The 19,697-nt window shown below is 43.0% G+C and overlaps 1 protein-coding gene across 6 annotated transcripts in view; it reads right to left on the bottom strand.

Annotated features, from left to right (window-relative positions):
• LOC124003559 (E3 ubiquitin-protein ligase TRIM62-like) overlaps positions 1-13,709 on the bottom strand; it is a 56,992-nt gene extending 43,283 nt beyond the window's left edge. Inside the window, exons 1-3 of one of the 6 annotated variants that reach the window (XM_046311913.1) lie at positions 13,592-13,709; positions 11,298-11,497; positions 10,927-10,973 (exon numbers count right to left, since the gene is read on the bottom strand). In XM_046311913.1, the coding sequence (XP_046167869.1) occupies positions 10,927-10,973; positions 11,298-11,445 (195 nt within the window). In that variant the 5' untranslated portion in view covers positions 11,446-11,497; positions 13,592-13,709. Of the gene's footprint in view, positions 1-3,441; positions 4,007-4,749; positions 5,325-10,926; positions 10,974-11,297; positions 11,498-13,591 lie in introns of those variants that run through there. The other 5 variants (XM_046311911.1, XM_046311914.1, XM_046311908.1 and 2 more) reach the window with 5 other exon arrangements.
• Between the last annotated feature and the right edge of the window lie 5,988 nt (positions 13,710-19,697).

The raw sequence follows: 19,697 nt of genomic DNA, 5'->3' as shown, positions 1-19,697 counted from the left end.
CAGCCTCAGTCTCATGCGCTCATGTGAAAGGTAGCATTTCTGAAGAAATAGGAATTGTCCGGTTGGAATATTATTGAAGATGTATGTGAAAAACATCCTAAACATTGATTCTAAATATTGTTTGACATGTTGCTACGAACTGTAACGGAACTTTTGACTTTTCGTCTGCTCCTAGTGAAAGTGCGTCATGAATGTGGATTACTGGACTGAACGCACAAACAAAAGGAGCTATTTTGACATGAATTATGGACATTATCGAACAAAGCGAACATTTATGGAACTGGGATTCCTGGGAGCGCATTCTGATGAAGATCATCAAAGGTAAGTGCATATTTATAATGCTTTTCTGACATCTGTTGACTCCAGCATGGCAGATATCTGTTTGGCATGATTTGGGCTCTGAGCACTGTACTCAGATTATTGCTTTTTCGGTAAAGTTTTTTTTAAATCTGACAGCGGTTGCATTAAGGAGAAGTGTATCTATAATTCCGTGCATAATACTTGTATTTTCATCAACATGTTATGAGTATTTCTGTAAATTGATGTGGCTCTCTACAAAAATCACTGGATGTGTTGGAACTACTGAACGTAACACGCCAATGTAAACTCATATTTTTGGATATAAATATGAACTTTACCGAACAAAACATACATGTATGTAACATGAAGTCCTACAAGTGTCATCTGATGAAGATCAAAGGTCAGTGATTCATTTGATCTATATTTCTGCTTTTTGTAACTCCTCTCTTTGGTTGGAAAATGGCTGAATGCTTTCTGTGACTCGTTGCTGACCTAACATAATGATATGTTCTGCTTTTGCCGAAAAGCGTTTTTGAAATCGAACACTGTGGTTGGATTAACGAGAATTTTATCTTTAAAATGGTGTAAAATACTTTATGTTCGAGGAATTTTAATTATGAGATTTCTGTTGTTTTGAATTTGGCGTCCTGCAGTTTCACTGGCTGTTGACAGGTGGGACGCTCCCACGTACCATAGAGAGGTTAACTCAGCATTACCAGGGCATGCTGTTCAAAGGGAACTTCTACCCAAAGGTGCACAGTACATTTCTTTAAACCGCCCAACTGGTCATTGAATACTAAAAGCATTTAACTTTTTTTAAATGGAACTGAAAGACCCAAAACGTTGGCCAATAACATCCTCAAATAGCAACATTTCTGTTCCCGTCATTTCACTGAGCTAAACAAGAAATTACTTGAAAAATGACGACTCTCAGAAAATACAATGACTCGTCCCCTATAAGTGTGACTTCAAATACATGTTTGTTTCTGTATCTTCTCTCGGGGTCCTGTAGATCGGGGCAGCTTTTTACCCTCCTGCTGTAAAGTTCATACGAAATGTCACAACAGATCCCATTGGAAAAGGCTCCAAGGAGAGAGAGAGAGAGAAACTGTCCAAGAAGAACAGCATGTTGTACTAATGAATTATCTATTGAGATTACACTGCCCTGACCTTTTGAATGCTCCAAGGCAGCCTAGATGCACCAAGATGGACCATTTCAAGGCTCCTACAGCTCAGCAGCAAGTAGACCCAATTGAACTAGAGGGAAGGACATGCGAAATAGTCTACTAAGCCTTTGATTGTCAGGTACTTAACATTAAAAGAGAGGTTCTCTCTCCTCCTGAGTCAAGGAAAAAATAAGTTTAGTATGCAATGAGGGGATAACATAAGAAACATTCAGAGCCTGCAGCCATCCCACAGACAGCCTAGCCTAATGCCTGTTGGGCAGAAGAGGGATTGAGGAAATAATTTCAAACGGCACAAGTCTGGTCCTTTTTCAGAGCTCCCTCCCTGGTGTTGACCAACCTACAGTGTTAATCATGTGCTCCAGTATCACACCTCGGCTCTGGTCCAACAGTGGCTCGGGGCAGAGAGTGCGTCTATTGCTGCATTGAGTGTTGACGGATTCAAGGGTATAATACACAAAACAAATGGGATTGGACTGTTATACACACTGTAACAATGGAGTGCAAAGAGAAGAGAACAGGATTAGCTACAATGCTGAGTTATGGGATTGTGTCTCTGTGGGACTAATCAAAGTACGGAAGAAAAGGCTAACGATATTCATTGACTGAGTTTGTGGTAATATTGGGAATATCAAAGGGAAATATATTGAATTGGATTGTTGCTCTACATACTCTAGCATTAGTCTATACAGAGATGCTATTCATTATTTTAGACTACATGTGTAATGCCATGATGTAACTAAATCAGCTGAATCGTTATTCTTTGTGAGGCCAAATGAAGGACAATTGTAGTGATGGAAATGTCATGGAAAGTCAGCCCATAAGGGTGGGGGAAACAGCTTGATGGGATTTCATAGTGCCCGAAACAACATTGATAGAAAATAAACCACCACGTAAAAAAATCTGATTTGTGCTTATTCAACCTGTTTACTCTGCCAGAGGGGCAAAGATGGTGTGTTCATTTGCAGATCAACGGCTGGTCCTCCAGCCCTTGGCAGAAGACGTTTGTTTAGCCTATATTATAGTAAAACAATCATCTTGACTGACAATAGCGTTCCTCTGGTGTTGTTAATCTTTTGAGGTAAACATCAAGGACAATACATCAACAAGTTCCCCTCTCAGAAAAGGGCACAGAGATCAATAGTCAGGTTGTTAACTGACTATCCTACCGATCCTTGACTTCGGCGATGTCATTTACAAAATAGCCTCCAACACTCTACTCAGTAAATTGGATGCAGTCTATCACAGTGCCATGTATGCTCTCGTTGGCTGGCCCTCGCTACATATCCGTCGCCAAACCCACTGGCTCCAGGTCATCTATAAGTTGTTGCTAGGTAAAGCCCCGCCTTATCTCAGCTCACTGGTCACCTTAGCAGCACCCACCCACAGCACGCGCTCCAGCAGGTATACTTCACTGGTCACCCCCAAAGCCAATTCCTCCTTCGGCCACCTTTCCTTCCAGTTCTCTACTGCAAATGACTAGAACGAACCTCAACACCATATTGTTATTTATTTTGCTCCTTTGCACCCCAGTACCGCTACTTGCACACTCATCTTCTGCACATCTATCACCCCAGTGTTTAATTTGCCATACTGTAATAATTTTCACCACTCTCACCCCCCTTATCCTACCTCATTTGCACACACTGTATATAGACTTTCTCTATTGTATTATTGACTGTATGTTTGTTTATTCCATGTATAACTCTGTGTTGTTTGTGTCGCACTGCTTTGCTTTATCTTGGCCAGGTAGCAGTTGTAAATGAGAACTTGTTCTCAACTAGCCTACCTGGTTAAATAAAGGAGAAATAAACAAATAAAAAATAAATGGAGCTCAGTTTCAAAATGCTTTCATTCCCCCATAATTCAACTCCTGAGCCCTGGCTATGACTAACACTTAGAATTCTGGACACCCCAGGGTACTAGACGAGGAGAAAGGACGTCCAGTGGAACTGACCTGTATCTCCTCGTAGGCCTCGTCAATAGTGGTGACCTGGTGTTGCTCGTGTAAGGCTGGCTCATCACAGAAGAAGCATACCAGGCTCTTGTCGCTGAGGCAGAAGAGCTTGACCTTCTCATGGTCCTTGCAGGGATAGGAGCTCCTCTGCGCGTTGAGGATAGCATCCAGCGGGAATGCTGAGTAGCGCTCCACGATGTTGGACAGCTTGAGGCTTGGGGAGAGAAGAGGGTCTGCGAAGGTCCTCCTACACTCAGGACAGTCTCGGGCCCCGTGGGGCTCCTGCCTGCTCCAGTGCTCAGTTATACACTTACGGCAGAAATAGTGCTCACAGCCAAAACTGACAGGGTCCTGATAGATACTCAGGCAAATGGAACACAAAAGCTCGTCCTTCAGACAGCAAGCCATTTGCAAACATACAGGTTGAGATGCATCGGAGCAGTATGCACCTGGCTATATTTTTCAATACACTGTTCTGGACTGAGAGATCACATCAGGGTTTGGTTCTTGACGGTCAGTTCAATGACACCCCCTTCAGAATCTTGGCCACTATTCGTTGATCTTTCTGCAATGACAAAACACAGACATAGCCACTGTGGAGCAATCTAATACACAGACAGCAGCAATTCACACGTGTGTAACGTTATGCAAAAATATATACATCAAAGTAAATCTGATAAAGGGTTTAAGTAGTAAACCAGACATCTTTGGCATTCATCTCTTGGTGAGCAATAGCCAGCAAGGATAAGCTGTGGTCGCTGGAAGTTATGATTTTACCACTTGTTAGCTAGGAAATTTGAACCACTGTCAATTCTATGGCTTTTGAATCGCATACGTGGTAAAGCAAAAAGATTGAGCTTTGTTTTTTTTTTAGCAGCATGGTTACAGTCTCATTGTCTTCTACAACGATGGAGTCGCTCAACACAGCAACTGCAGTATTTTGTCCTGTCCTCCTTTGGACACTGGCCGAATTAATGTCCTAAACTAGCACGATGCTAGCTACGCTTAGTAGGGGAGCTCATTTATATGTCCAATAATGACCCCCGGCTAAGAATCGACATGTCTATAAAAATGAATAAAAATAAGTGAGATAAGATGCTCCCTTCATTTGCCATATAACTTATTTAACTCACGTTTGTTACCTGGCTATTTCAGAATTTCGTTTCGCTTGTTAGCTAATATTTTCAATTGCAAAACTGACAAGGTTAGCTGTCTAATTCGATAGCTAGCTAACGTTAGTTGCCTTGCTGGCCAGCTGGACTTAAAACATAGCCATCTGCCTTCTCCATAAGAAAGAGATCAACTTACCATAGCAAATCTCCTTAAAATGTTACTTTAAATCATTTTGCTTTAAACGCAACACTGTCTGATATTTTCCAAAATAATAAAAGAACCGCACCAGATCAAATTAATAATTTCAGACAGCCTCACTCACAAGCATTCACGGCACCCAAACTGACACCCACTGCTGCTCAGTCGATCTCACTCTCCTTCAGAAAGGAATGAAACAGCAATAGAAACAAACCCAACGCCTCCACCTGCGCGAACTATGGGTGTCACACTGACACATCAAAACTCTTCGTTCAATCTGTGGTTAAGGATTCACATACACATGTTATTTGCTTGAGTTAAAATTTAAAACGCATAAATGATTACGTACATACAAGTACACAGACGGAGGAAAAACATTGGCTACTACTGGAGATAAATGTTGTACCCCTATAAACGAATGGAATCGCGCAAACTTCCACGCGCTCAGCTGAAAGACAAAGATTAGTTCCGCTAGCACAGCAGCACTAATGTCAAAGACAGTAAAGTCACAGAGTTTCTAAATACAGAGGCGCAATATTGCAAGACTTCCGGGAAAGCTTACGAAACAGACCAAGCAGACCAGGCTGGGTTTGAGAAGGCAATGAGAGAAGTGAACGATTCTTCCTTAGCTGTTTATTTTCTAGAAATCTAAAGGCACAACCTAGATTCGAGTCAATGACTGCTGAACGGTTTGTGCTGATTGTATTTTGATTGTGACCGCAGGTTAAATGGTGTCCCTTGAGAATGCAAGAACAAGATGTATGTCATGAGAAGTGCAGCATATTCATAAGGAGACATATACTTGGAATATGGAGGAGGAATGGAGGGGAAAACAGAGGCAGATGAGGTCTAAGAGAGAGAGGGAGGAAGACTGAAAAGATTTGGAGTGTGTCCTCAGATCTTCAAAAAGTTACACAGCTGCACCGTTGACTGGTTGTATCACTGCCTGGTACAGCAACTGCTTGGCCTCCAACCGCAAGGCGCAACAGAGGGTAGTGCATATGGCCCAGTACATCACAGGGGTCAAGCTTTCTGCCATCCAGGACCTCTATACCAGACTGTGTCAAAGGAAGGCCCTAAAAATGGTCAAAGACTCCAGCCACCCTAGTCATAGACTGTACTCTCTGCTACCGCACGGCAAGCGGTACCGGAGCGCCAAGTCTAAGTCCAAAAGGCTTCTTAACAGCTTCTACCCCCAAAGCCATAAGACTTCTGAACAGCTAATCAAATGGCTACCCAGGCTCTTTGCATTGCATTTACATTTACATTTAAGTCATTTAGCAGATGCTCTTATCCAGAGCGACTTACAAATTGCATTGCCTCCATATTACCTCAATTACCTCAACTAACTTGTGCACATTGACTCTGTATCGGTACACCCTGTATATAGCCTCACTACTGTTATTTTACTGCTGTTCTTTAATTGTCTTTTATTTTTATTTTTCACTTATCTATTTTTTACTTAACACATATTTTTCTTACAACTGCATTGTTGGTTAAGGGCTTGTAAGTAAGCATTTCACTGTAAGGTTGTATTCGGCACTTGTGACAAATACCTTTTGATTTGATTTGAAGAGGGTGAGCTTGTGTCGGTTAAAAATGGCGGAAAAAGGGAGATGGTTTGTTAAAGAAGAATGATAGAAAGTGTAAGCAGAGTGAGCTGAAGACAGGAGGAGAAATGGAAGTGAATGAGGGCAAAGTATCGGGGGTGGTAGGTGTGGTGAAGTTCCCTGAGCCTGAGGCTTGGACCGAGGGTCAGGATAAAGATGAGTCTGTGACAGTAAAAGTTTTGGGAAAAAGTGGACCCTTGCTTTTTGGCTGCTCCATTTGTGGTTTCATGGTGAGTGAAAACAGAGTTGGGTGCTGTGGAATTGCTGAGGGTAACTAGAAGTGATCTTGTGATAATTGTGGCAATAAATGTGAATTGTTTTGCTCTCAAGAAAAGGGCACCATTGGAATGAGTGATTACTGGGGTAGCAGTAAATGTGAAAGTTGACCAACTGGTGTTTGTGATGCTCGTGGTTTAGTGCGACACAGACAGGGTGGCATGAGTGGTGAAACAGAAAAGTCGTTGTCTGTTCTTTTGAGTTTTGATGTTAAGTCTTTGCCGAACAAAGTGAATTTAGGATATATAAGTTATCCTGTACACGCTTTTGTTCCGAATACCTTATGTTGTAACAGGTGTCAAGCTTATGGGCATTTGGCAGCAGTGTGTAGGAGGGAGGTTCCTCGGTGTGAGAAGTGTGCAGACAGGCATGACACAAAGGAATGTGTAGCATTAGGGAAAGTAGTGATCTGTGTTAATTGTAGGGGTGCCCAGGGGGCTGGGGATCAGAAATGTCCCGTGTGAGAGAGGCAGGTTGAGTTTTCCAGGGTTAGAGTAGTGCAGGTGTTGTCATATGCTGAAGCAGTAAATAAAGTAGTGGAAGATGGGTCAAGAGGGAGGGATCCTGACAGGAGTTGTGTGTGAGTCGTTGCTCTGCACCAGTACAGTGGGAGGGATCCTGAGAGGAGTGGTGTGAGTCGTAGCTCTGCATCAGTACAGATGGACGGATCCTGAGAGGAGTTGTGTGTGAGTCGTAGCTCTGCATCAGTACAGAGGGAGGGATCCTGAGAGGAGTGGTGTGAGTCGTAGCTCTGCAACAGTACAGATGGACGGATCCTGAGAGGAGTTGTGTGTGAGTCGTAGCTCTGCATCAGTACAGAGGGAGGGATCCTGAGAGGAGTGGTGTGAGTAGTAGATCTGTACCAGTACAGAGGGAGGGATCCTGAGAGGAGTGGTGTGAGTAGTAGATCTGTACCAGTACAGGGGGGATCCTGAGAGGAGTGGTGTGAGCAGTAGATCTGTACCAGTACAGAGGGAGGGATCCTGAGAGGAGTGGTGTGAGTAGTAGATCTGTACCAGTACAGAGGGAGGGATCCTGAGAGGAGTGGTGTGAGTAGTAGATCTGTACCAGTACAGGGGGGGGATCCTGAGAGGAGTGGTGTGAGCAGTAGATCTGTACCAGTACAGAGGGAGGGATCCTGAGAGGAGTGGTGTGAGTAGTAGATCTGTACCAGTACAGAGGGAGGGATCCTGAGAGGAGTGGTGTGACTAGTAGATCTGTACCAGTACAGAGGGATAAACCAACAAGTGATATATGTTTCAGTAAGATTGGATTTTTAGCCTTCATAGCAATGGTTATCAACTGTACTGCAGGGAAGTCACAGAAAATGTAGGTTGTGGTGGCAGCTGCAGAGAGGTATTTGGGTGTGCGAGACGTGACATTAGAAGAGTTACAGGATGTGTTAAGTGGTGGTGTCCCATCCTTTCAGGCTGTTGGCCTGGACTAAATATATTTAAATTGTAGGACTAAATATATTTAAATAGTGGAGTAGGGTGTTTTATTAACTTTTTTGAGAGTGTAGTGTTAGTTCATTTGTTCATTTTTATTTATTTTAGCTAAGTATAAGGGACTTATACTCCAGTCTAGTAGGTGGCGGTAATGCAACATTTATTGGATGCCAACCGCCATTAAACCTCATCGAAGAAGAGCCAATGTCAACATTTCATTACTACAATTACTCTGTGAAAGTGACTGACTCATTTCTGTCAAAAACAACTTTAGGAGTGCCTCACTCCAAAATAACTTCTCAGAGTCACACTTAAAAAATGTATATAATAGCTTCCCCTTATTTATTCCAGAAAAGGCATATGTCCTCTATGTCCATGAATTTAGACAACAAGATATTGCAAGGGGTGTATTTTGTGCATGGTTTTTAAAGTGAATTTCTCTTACTTTATTGATATAAAACATTTGTGTCATATCTTTCAGTAATATATGCATTCCAGAAGAATTTCCCTCTAAGGGAGATCTTGTTCATGGAGTGAAAGAGATATCTTAAGAATGGATTATTACATTTCTTATCCAGCAGGGGGCAACCTTTAACATAAATTGTGTATCTATCTTCACATGTTCTCCAAAACACAAATGAGATTTTAAGTCTGAAGGTATTGCTTTCCCAATATAATTACATTTTTATAATGTATTGGGAAGTTAATAACTTTCTATAAGAGAGTATAGTTCCTTCTTTATCAAATAAATCAAGCACAAATATATTTCTTTCAAATTACTTAGGGAAGAATAAAGACTTGTTTTTAACAACATCTCTGTTGTTCCACATAAGTGTTTTGTGTGGGGAGAAGTTGTGGACATAATATAGTTTCCAGGCTAAAGGGGCTTGTTCATGAAATTGCAGTTTGATGGCAAATTTTGCTGCAGAATAGTTGCACTTCAACATAAATTGGGATCACCGAATTTCATAAAAATATGACCGTTAGACTACAGACAGAAGGGTTAAGCCAGACACGTCACAGAGGTTATAAAGCTAAAGCATCGTTTGGAACAACCAAATATGGTAGTGAGAGAACGTCCAGTCGCATGTCGTGGGAGAGGATGAAACAGGGCCGACATTCTGCTAATGTTCTTATCGTTGAAACATCTGATCTCAATAAATGTTTCTGTTTCCAAAACTAGAATAAGTTATGAACACAGCGCACTAAGATCTATAGACTTGATGCTTTGAAAAAGTGAAACAAAAAATGTTTTTTTAGATGGAGTGCAAGGTCGAATTGAGTTTGTGCACACGTGCACTGCCCTCCTGCTGAACTTTTCCTCCTATAGACTGAATCCCTGTTTAATGTTTAATTGTGCGTTCATCTAAATGACCACATAGTTATTGTCAGTTCTCACTGGACATGATCCTCAGTTATCTGAACCATGAGTGGTCAGATGTCAGAAGATGCTTCAGATGCAGTGCCATTCCACATCAGCTTCAACATCAGCCTCGGTCTCAGATCGGAACCCTGCTTTGGAGTCCCTCACAGCGGTGCCACAGCTTTCTCCAGGGCCAGAGGAGCTACCAGAGCTCACCCTGGCAGAGCACCCTACCACTGTGCTCCAGCTGACCACGGCCGTGCAGATCCAGCCTGTTCCAACAATGGAACTCAAGTTAGTATTTGGGCCTACTACACTACACCTGCTCCTACCATGGAGCTTCAGCTTACCACTCCCACAGCTGTGCGTCAACCAGCTCCTGAGTCTCAACTGGTTGCCACAGTTGTGCCATCTCCAGTGACTGAGGTTCTGCCGACCCCTGTTCTGGACCCAATATTTATTCTTACCACCCTGCCTATTCACCTTGAGGGAGAATCCTACTCCAGCTGACACCTCTGGATGTCAATTGATCCATAATGCGGGAGCCCTGTCAGGCCCTGCCTGGTGAAACCTGCCGGTCTCAACCCTGGTGTTCTTGCTAGCCCCTCCAAACTGTTTCCTGCTAGTTCCAGACTTGGGAGACCCTTATGACGTCCCCATGGGGAACCCTCCTGACGTCCCCGTGAGGGACCCTCCTGACGTCCCCATGGGGAACCCTCTTACTGGGGAGGTCCAAATAACATTAACAGAGCACATCATTGCTACCCTCAACGTACATCAATATACAGTACATCTGGAGGCGCTGACCATGGACAGGCATCGAACACAACAATGTCTCGTCTTTTTGAATGCCAGTTCGACCTTCAGACCCAAGAGACCACCGTAACGTCCTTTACACCATCTGGGGTTGACAAGCCAACACATCTTTTTTTAGATGTATGCCACATGCTCAAGCTTGTTAGGAACTCACTGCGCTGCTACAAATGCCTCAAAAGTGAGGATGAGGTGATCACATTGTCGACCAAGGAGGCATGTTGATTTTGGACAACAGGAACCCTCAGACACTTTGTTGCCCAGGCCCTGAAAATGCTGTACCTGTGTGAGGAACACAAGTTTTAAGCTTGCAGGCTTACAGTCAGGCTCTGTGAGATAATAATTTCGGATTTGTAAATCTTATCTCACACATTTATCTCAGGGAATGACACCTGAAATGCAAACCAAACTATTTCTTGTTATGTTACAGATCATAGACAAGCTGTTTGACGTCATCAACACAAGGAGCACAAGGAGGCCTCGGCTCAAAGGCTGCCATCAACACTGACAATCTGCACCAAACTGATGCATTCCTGACAGAAGCATGGCAGTACCTGCTCAACTTAAAACACCGGGGACAAGACTCTATACGCCAGGAACGGGGTGACCTGATATTATTGTTTAATGCACAACAAAATGGTGACTTAAAAAGCACAACAATTACCTGAAGCTGTTTCTCAGCATGTGTCCATTGATGCCTCCTCTGAAGTCCTGTTATCAGACGGGGTTAGAAGAAACAAAAAACAAGTTATTTCTTTCTGAATGAAGTGCAGACCCATACCACCTATAAGAATCCAAACTACAACTGTATTTAACTACTAGCTGTATTTAACCTTGAACTAAAATTCAACAATTCAAAGCTTTTTCTCCCAGACACACTGCAGTCACCGAATGGGTGGTCAACATAGATTCCCTCATCAGGATCCTCCCTGCTCTCCTGCAACTACAGAAATATGTCCTCACATATACATTCAGCCAAGACCATCTGGAGCTGTTCTTCAATGCAGTGAGGAGATCTGGTATGTTTTGAACTACCTTGCCTTGTCTCAGGATAACTCCACCATCTGTCTTTACAGGAGGCTGGAAATACAACCCGAACACAGTGCAGTTCCAGGCTGCATTCTGCCGCCTTCTCGCAAGGTGTGGGGTGAAGGCAAGGATAACAGGCAATGTGGTCAGCCATGACTCCACTGACTTCGTCCGTGTGGCCTCCGATAGAGCAATGACACCAGCCACTGGGGACAAGGAAGTAGAGTCTCCCTTTACCAACGAGCCTGGCCTGGTCACTGTCGCCACCAACACCACAGATGAATGCGCTAATAGGTGCCTTGTTCAAGGGCACATCAGCAGATTTATCCCCTATTCAGCTCAGGGATTCAAACCAATGAACGTTTGATTACTTGCCCTAACCGCTAAGCTACTTGCCGTCCCCATCATCTTTATGTTAAAGCAACACATTACTGAAACACAAATTGGCATTGACAACCACCATTACACACTAATCATCACACTCATCCCCGACATCTACTCCAAACTCAGGAAGCACCACATCGTCAAATGACATACAGTAACAACAAAATCCACAAAACTAACAGGTTCAACCTAAACAAGAGCATAAACTTTCAGGCAAGTAACATTTTTTATTTATTATTATTATTATTTTTTTAAGTAAAATGTTTAACCTTTATTGAACTAGGCAAGTCAGTTAAGAACAAATTCTTATTTTCAATGACGGCCTGGGAACAGTGGGTTAACTGCCTGTTCAGGGGCAGTACGACAAATGAATCCTATCTAGGATTCGATTGAGGCCAAGTCATAGCCAGTCACTAGTTGTCTCCTTGTGGAGTCTTATCCCCCGGGCCATAATGAATGCGTTTGTATTTAATGTCGTTTATGTATTAGCTGATAATTTTGTTAACATCTTTGGTGCCTATAATGTTACATAATCTGCATTTGGCTTAATTAAAATGTGTACCTACAGGTTAGCTAGCAGCTAATGTTTTGTTTTAATTTCCTTACCTACAACGTTCTCAACTACAAACTCACTGCACCACATAATGTTAGCCTACTTCAAAACTGTCCTCCATATCGTGCAAGTTAGCTAGACAGCTCTAGCTAGCTAACGTTAGCTACACCATTCAATTTTTAGTCTGGTTTAACATTACTTTTATACCCAGGCATTATTGAAGGTAATGTAATCACTAACGTTAGATAGTCTATCTAGCTAACAGTAACTGTATAAGGCACTCAACACATAGACAGTTAGCTAGCTAGCAAGCTAACCCAAACTAATGTTATCTACAGTGTCTTCAGAAAGTATTCATGCCCCTTGACTTATTCCACATTTTTTTTGTTGCCTTAATTCAAAATGGATTGAATATATTTTTCTCTCTCACTCATTTACACACAATACCCCATAATGACAAAGTCAAAACATGTTTTTAGAAATGTTTTATTTATTGAAAATAAAATACAGAAATATCTAATTTAACATAAGTATTCACACCCCTGAGTCAATACTTTATAAAAGCACTTTTGGCAGAGATTACAGATGTGAGTCTTTCTGGTTAAGTCTCTAAGAGCTTTGCACACCTGGATTGTACAATATTTGCACATTATTCTTTTAAAAATGATTCAACTTCTGTCAAGGTGGTTGTTGATCATTGCTAGGCTGCCGTTTTCAAGTCTTGCTATAGATTTCCAAGCTGATTTGAGTCAAAACTGTAACTAGGCCACTCAGGAACATTCAATGTTGCCTTGGAAAGCAACTCCAGTGTATATTTGGCCTTGTTTTTTTGGTCATTGTCCTGCTAACCATGTGTATGTGACAAATAAAATTTGATTTGATTTGATTTGCTGAAAGAAGAATTTGTCTCCCAGTGTCTGAACCAGGCATTCCTATTGGATTTTGCATGTGCTTAGCTCTATCCAATTTTTGTATCCTAAAAACTCCCTAGTTCTTGCTGATGACGAGCATACCCATAACATGATGCAGCCACCACCATGCTTGAAAATATGAAGATATCACGTTCTGACCTTAGTTCTGTTATTATATCTTTGTTTTAGTATGGTCGGGGCGTGAGTTGGTTGGGCAGTCTGTTTGTTTTTCTATGTTGGTTTTTGAGTTCGGCCTAGTATGGTTCTCAATCAGAGGCAGCTGTCAATTGTTGTCCCTGATTGAGAATCATACTTAGGTAGCCTGAGTTTCACTTTTGGGTGGTGGGTGTTTGGTCCACACGGTACTGTTTCGGTTTTGTATATTCACATCATCGTTTATTGTTTTGTTCGAGTGTTCTATTGTCTATATTAAAAACATTATGGACACTTACCACGCTTCATTTTGCTCCTCCGATCCTTCATACTACTCCTCTTCATCAGACGAAAACCCTTACAGAAGAGTGGTACTTAGTGATCTGTTGTGTTGGATTTTCCACAAACAACGCTTTGTATTCAGGACAAAGAGTTAATTTATTGGCCGCATATTTTGCAGTTTTACTTTACTGCCTTATGCAAACAGGATGCATGTTTTGGAATATTTTTATTCTGTACAGGCTTCTGTCTTATCACTCTGTCAATTAGGTTAGTATTGCAGAGTAACTACAATGTTGTTGACCCATCCTCTGTCTCCTATCACTGTTATCAGGGAACAGCCATTGTTACCTGCTATTGGTCAGTTCCGGTGTTATGAGACTGAGGGTCTCTCGACACAGATTACTTGTTTACATAGCAGGTTAGGATAACTATTTTTATTTTTATTTTTTTAACCTTTATTTAACTAGGCAAGTCTGTTAAGAACAAATTCTTATTTTCAATGACGGCCTAGGAACAGTGGGTTAACTGCCTGTTCAGGGGCAGAACGACAGATTTGTACCTTGTCAGCTCGGGGATTCAAACTTGCAACCTTTCGGTTACTAGTCCAAAACTATTATGGCAGGTTAGGATAATTAGCGTGGCAGGTTAGGTGAATTAGCGTGGCAGGTTTGGTGAATTAGTGTGGCAGGTTATGAGACTGAGATTAAGGTTAGGAAAAGGGTAGCTACAATGCAACAGTTGTCAACAACTGTTGTCCCCGATGCAAAATAAATGGCCACGGACCACTGGCGAGCATTAATAGGTTTTTACTTGATATCAAGAAAGGTTAGCAGAGCATTTTCGCTAATCCTAACTCTTTTCCTATCCTTAACCTCAGTCTCCCAACCTGCTACATTAATTCTCCTAACCTGCTATGAAAAAGTCACTTCGGTATCAAAGTGGCGTGAAAAGTAGAAAGATGCCTAAGGGGAGTCCCTACTTCTGTTTTTCAGTGGAAATGGGATGTTTGGTTTAAACCGATACAGTATTTTCAACCTGAAACATCCGCTTTTTCAAACACTGCTAAGAGTGTTGGTTGGGGAACACTGTCAGCAGAGAAGGGTGCAATTGCGGCACAAAGAAACCCGTCTTTATACTTCTATTGGTACATTTTTAAGCTATGACTCCGGTACACAGCCGGTAGGCTGGGCTGCATAGGATGAACTATAACGTAGGATACCAATTGCCAATAAACCCCACAGAAGAAGAAGGGCAGGTGTTCGGCAGGTATTAGCAAAGGACACTGGGTGCTAGCTAGCAAGGACTCTGGTACACAGCAGGCGGGATCTGTAACTACCTAGCTAGCTAGTAGACTGTCCTTCGCCCCCTCTTGACGAGCACTGCTTTCCCGCAGTTTTGTTAATCGCGGCGAAGGCAGGTGTTCAACAGGCGGGAGTGAAGGACACTGTGTGCTAGCTAGCTAGCTACACTGAACAAAAATAAAAATGCAACATGCAACAATTTCAAAGAGTTACAGTTCATATAAGGAATCAGTCAATTGAAATAAATAAATTAGGACCTAAACTATCGATTTCACATGACTGGGAATACAGATATGCATCTGTTGGTCACAGATATGTTTTTTTTAAAGGTAGGGGCGTGGATCAGGATAGCAGTCATTATCTGGTGTGACCACCATTTGCATCACACAGCGCAACACATCTCGTTCGTTGACCAGGCTGTTGATTGTGGCCTGTGGAATGTTGTCCCACTACTCTTCAATGGCTGTGCGAAGTTGCTGGATATTAGCGGGAACTGGAACACGCTGTCGTACACGTCAATCCAGAGCATCCCAAACATGGTCAATGGGTGATATGTCTGGTGAGTATGCAGGCCATGGAAGAACTGGGACATCTTCCAGGAATTGTGTACAGATTCTTGAGACATGGTGTCATGCGTTATCATGTTGAAACATGAGGTGATGGCGGCAGATGAATGGCACGACAATGGGCCTCAGGATCTTGTCAGGGTATCTCTGTGCATTCAAATTGCCATCAATAAAATGCAATTGTGTTTTTTGTCCATAGCTTATGCCTGCCCATACCATAACCCCACTGCCACCATGTGGCACTCTGTTCACAACGTTGACATCAGCAAACTGCTCGCCCACACAACACCATACATGCTTTCTGCCATCTGACCAGTACAGTTGAAACCGGGATTGATCCGTAAAGAGCACACTTATCCAGTGTGCCAGTGGCAATCGAAGGTCAAGACCCTGGTGAGGACAACGAGCACACAGATGAGATTCCCTGAGACGGTTTCTGAAAGTTTGTGCAGAAATTCTTTGGTTGTGCAAACCCACAGCTTCATCAGCCTTCCGGGTGGCTGGTCTCAGACGATCCCGCAGGTGAAGAAGCCGGATGTGGAGGTTCTGGGCTGGCATGGTTACACGTGGTCTGCAGTTGTGAGGCCGGTTGGATGTACTGACAAATTCCCTAAAATGATGGAGGTGGCTTATGGTAGAGAAATTAACATTAATTTCTCTGGCAACACCTCAGGGTGGACATTCCTGCAGTCAGCATGCCAATTGCACGCTCCCTCAAAACTTGAGACATCTTTGGCACCGTGACAAAACTGCACACTTTAGAGTGGCCTTTTATTGTCCCTAGCACAAGGTGCACCTGTGTAATGATCATGCTGTTTAATCAGCTTCTTGATATGCTACACCTGTCAGGTGGATGGATTATCTTGACAAATTATAAAATGCTGACGAACAGAGATGTAAACAAATTTCTGCACAAAATTTGAGAGAAATAAGCTTTTTGTGCTCATGAAACATGGGATCAGCACTTTACATGCTGCGTTTATATTTTTGTTCATCATACTTCTTCAGTTACATCCTTTACACTCAGCGCAACTCCAAAGACAACCACCTTGATAGGTGTAACGGCAGATCTCCTCTTCGTCTGAAGAGGAGTAAGGATCGGACCAAGATGCAGTGTGGTAAGTGTTCATGACGATATTTTAGTAAAGACAAAATGAACACTCGAACAAAAACAATAAACGATAACGTGAAATCTACAAAAACCGAAACAGTACCGTGTGGCAACAAACACCCACAAACCAACAGTGAAACCCAGGCTACCTAAGTATGATTCTCAATCAGAGACAACTAACGACACCTGCCTCTGATTGAGAACCATACTAGGCCGAAACAGAAACCAAACATAGAAAAACAATCATAGACTGCCCACCCCAACTCACGCCCTGACCATACTAAATAAAGACAAAACAAAGGAAATAAAGGTCAGATTGTGACAATAGGCGCTTGGCTACGCAGATCCACACGCAACATATTCCAATCCGATATCCTTTTTGGTTGCACTGCACTCTCCCTCTGCTCCTCGGAAACACAAAAAAAATAAGCCCACTTCTTGTTATCTACAGTTACGCAACCTTATCCAACATATCTATGATATTCATTGGGACGTCAAATGGATCTCCCTGATATTGCCATCGGTCTAAAACCCTCACTGCAACAACAACAAAAAAGTAATAGCAAGGCTTGGCGTTTGCCAGATTCCAAGACCACTTTACTTCTCTCATGTTCCTTCTTGTTCACCATTGCAGTCCCATCCTCACTCTTATCTCCACTCGATGCACCAACAATTTCAAACAAAACATCCACCATCTTCCATCCGCGGTTTTTCTGCTTACTTCCCCCACATCTCCATCCAGTTGTTGTGTCGGGAATAACAGTTGTTGACAACTGGACCATTTTAGCTTTTTTCCTAACATGAACTTAATTCTTCTAACCTGCTATGTTAATTCTCCTAACCTACTACGTTAGTTTTTCTAACCTGGTACGTGAAGTCACTTCTGTCTGTAGCTGGATTAGTCTTAGCAAAAATGTTACAGTTGCCATCAGTCCCGGCAAACCATCAGTATCACCACACAGGAACCAATGGAATGTTCGAGGGGGAAGGGGGGCGTTCCAGCAGATGCAGGAATGCCCACATGAAATATCCTGTAATACCCTATGTTTCGCGGAATCGTGGCTGAATGACGACATGGATATTCAGCTAGCAGGATATATACGCTGCACCGGCAAGATAGAACAACACACTCCGGTAAGACGAGGGGGGGGGGGCGGTCTGTGCATATTTGTAAACAACAGCTGGTGCACAAAATCTAAGGAAGTCTCTAGATTTTGCTCCCCTGAAGTAGAGTATATTGTGATAAATTGCAGGCCACACTCCTTGCCTAGAGAGTTTTCAGCTATACTTTTAGTGGCTGTTGTTTTACCATTACAGACAGATGCTGGCACTAACACCACACTAGGTCAGCTATATAGGGAAATAAGCAAACAGGAAACCACTCACCCAGAGGCGGCGAACCTAGTGGACGGAGACTTTAATGCAGGGAGACCTAAATCAGTTCTACCAAATTTCCATCAACATCTTAAATGTGCAACCAGAGGGAAAGAAATTCTAGAACACCTGTGCTCCACACACAGAGACGCATACAAAGCTCTCCCTCGCCCTCCATTTGGTAAATCCGACCACAATTCTATCCTGCTGATTCCTGCTTACAAGCAAAAATTCAAGCAGGAAGCACCAGTGACTCGGTCTATAAAAAAGCAGATGCTAAACTACAGGACTGTTTTGCTATCACAGACTGGAACATGTTCCGAGATTGTTCCGATGGCATTGAGGAGTACACCACATCAGTCACTAAGTCAATAAGTGCATCGAGGACATCATCCCCACAGTGACTGTACGTACAAACCCCAACCAGAAGCCAGGGATTACAGGCAACATTCGCACTGAGCTAAAGTGTGTACGAGTATTTGTTTTTTCCTTAATGAAAAAGTCCCACTTTGAGACTGTTTTGACTTGACAGTATGAGTTTCTGTCTTCCCAGAGCATTGCCGTAGATGTTTCCATACTGGCTGTTACCATGTAATATTGGTGTTAAAGATTTCTAGTTTAAGAGTCAAGTGAGAAAGACAAGCTACTGTAACTAAAAAAAATAATACTTGTGTAGAATCTTTACTATTTACTTTCAGACCCCTAGGTGCGGGACTCTAACCCGGAAGCTTACAAGAAATCCTGCTATGCCCTGCGACGAACCATCAAACAGGCAAAGCGTCAATACAGGGCTAAGATTGAATCATACTACACCGGCTCCAATGCTCAGTCTTATGTGGCAAGGCTCGCAAACTATTACAGACTATAAAGGGAAGAACAGCTGCGAGCTGCCCAGTGACACAAGCCTACCAGACGAGCTAAATCAATTCAATGCTCGCTTCGAGGCAAGCAACACTGAGGCATGCATGAGAGCATCAGCTGTTCCAGGTGACTGTGTGATCCCGCTCTCCGTAGCCGTCGTGAGTAAGACCTTTAAACAGGTCAACATTCACAAGGCCGCGGGGCCAGACGAATTACCAGGACGTGTTCTCAGAGCATACGCAGACCAACTGGCAAGTGTCTTCACTGACATTTTCAACCTGTCCCAGTCTGTAATACCTACATGTTTTAAGCAGACCACCATAGTTCCTTTGTCCAAGAAAGCGAAGGTAACCTGCCTAATCGGAAGCCATTAAGTGCTTTGAAAGGCTGGTCATGGCTCACATCAACACCATTATCCCAGAAATTCGTAAATCGCCCTAACAGATCCACAGATGACGCAATCTCAATTGCACCCCACACTGCCCTCTCCCACCTGGACAAAAGGAACACCGATGTGAGAATGCTGTTCCTTAACTACAGCTCAGTGTTTAACACCATAGTGCCCATAAAGCTCATCACTAAGCTAAGGACCCTGGGACTAAACACTTCCCTCTGCAAATGGATCCTGGACTTCCTGACGGGCCGCCCCCAGGTGGAAGGGTTGGCAACACACAGATCCTCAACACGGGGACCCTTCAAGGGGTGCGTGCTCAGTCCCCTCCTGCACTCCCTGTTCATGACTAAAACACCATCATTAAGTTTACTGACGACACAACTGTGGTAGGCCTGATTACCGACAACGATAAGACCGCCTACAGGGAGCAGGTCAGAGATTTGGCATGGGTCCCCAGACCTTCAAAAAGTTCTACAGCTGCACAATCGAGAGCACTGGTTGCATCACCGCCTGGAG

Source organism: Oncorhynchus gorbuscha, linkage group LG18, assembly GCF_021184085.1.
Source record: "Oncorhynchus gorbuscha isolate QuinsamMale2020 ecotype Even-year linkage group LG18, OgorEven_v1.0, whole genome shotgun sequence".
Lineage (NCBI taxonomy): Eukaryota > Metazoa > Chordata > Actinopteri > Salmoniformes > Salmonidae > Oncorhynchus > Oncorhynchus gorbuscha.
This window is presented reverse-complemented; position numbering and strand designations above follow the sequence as displayed.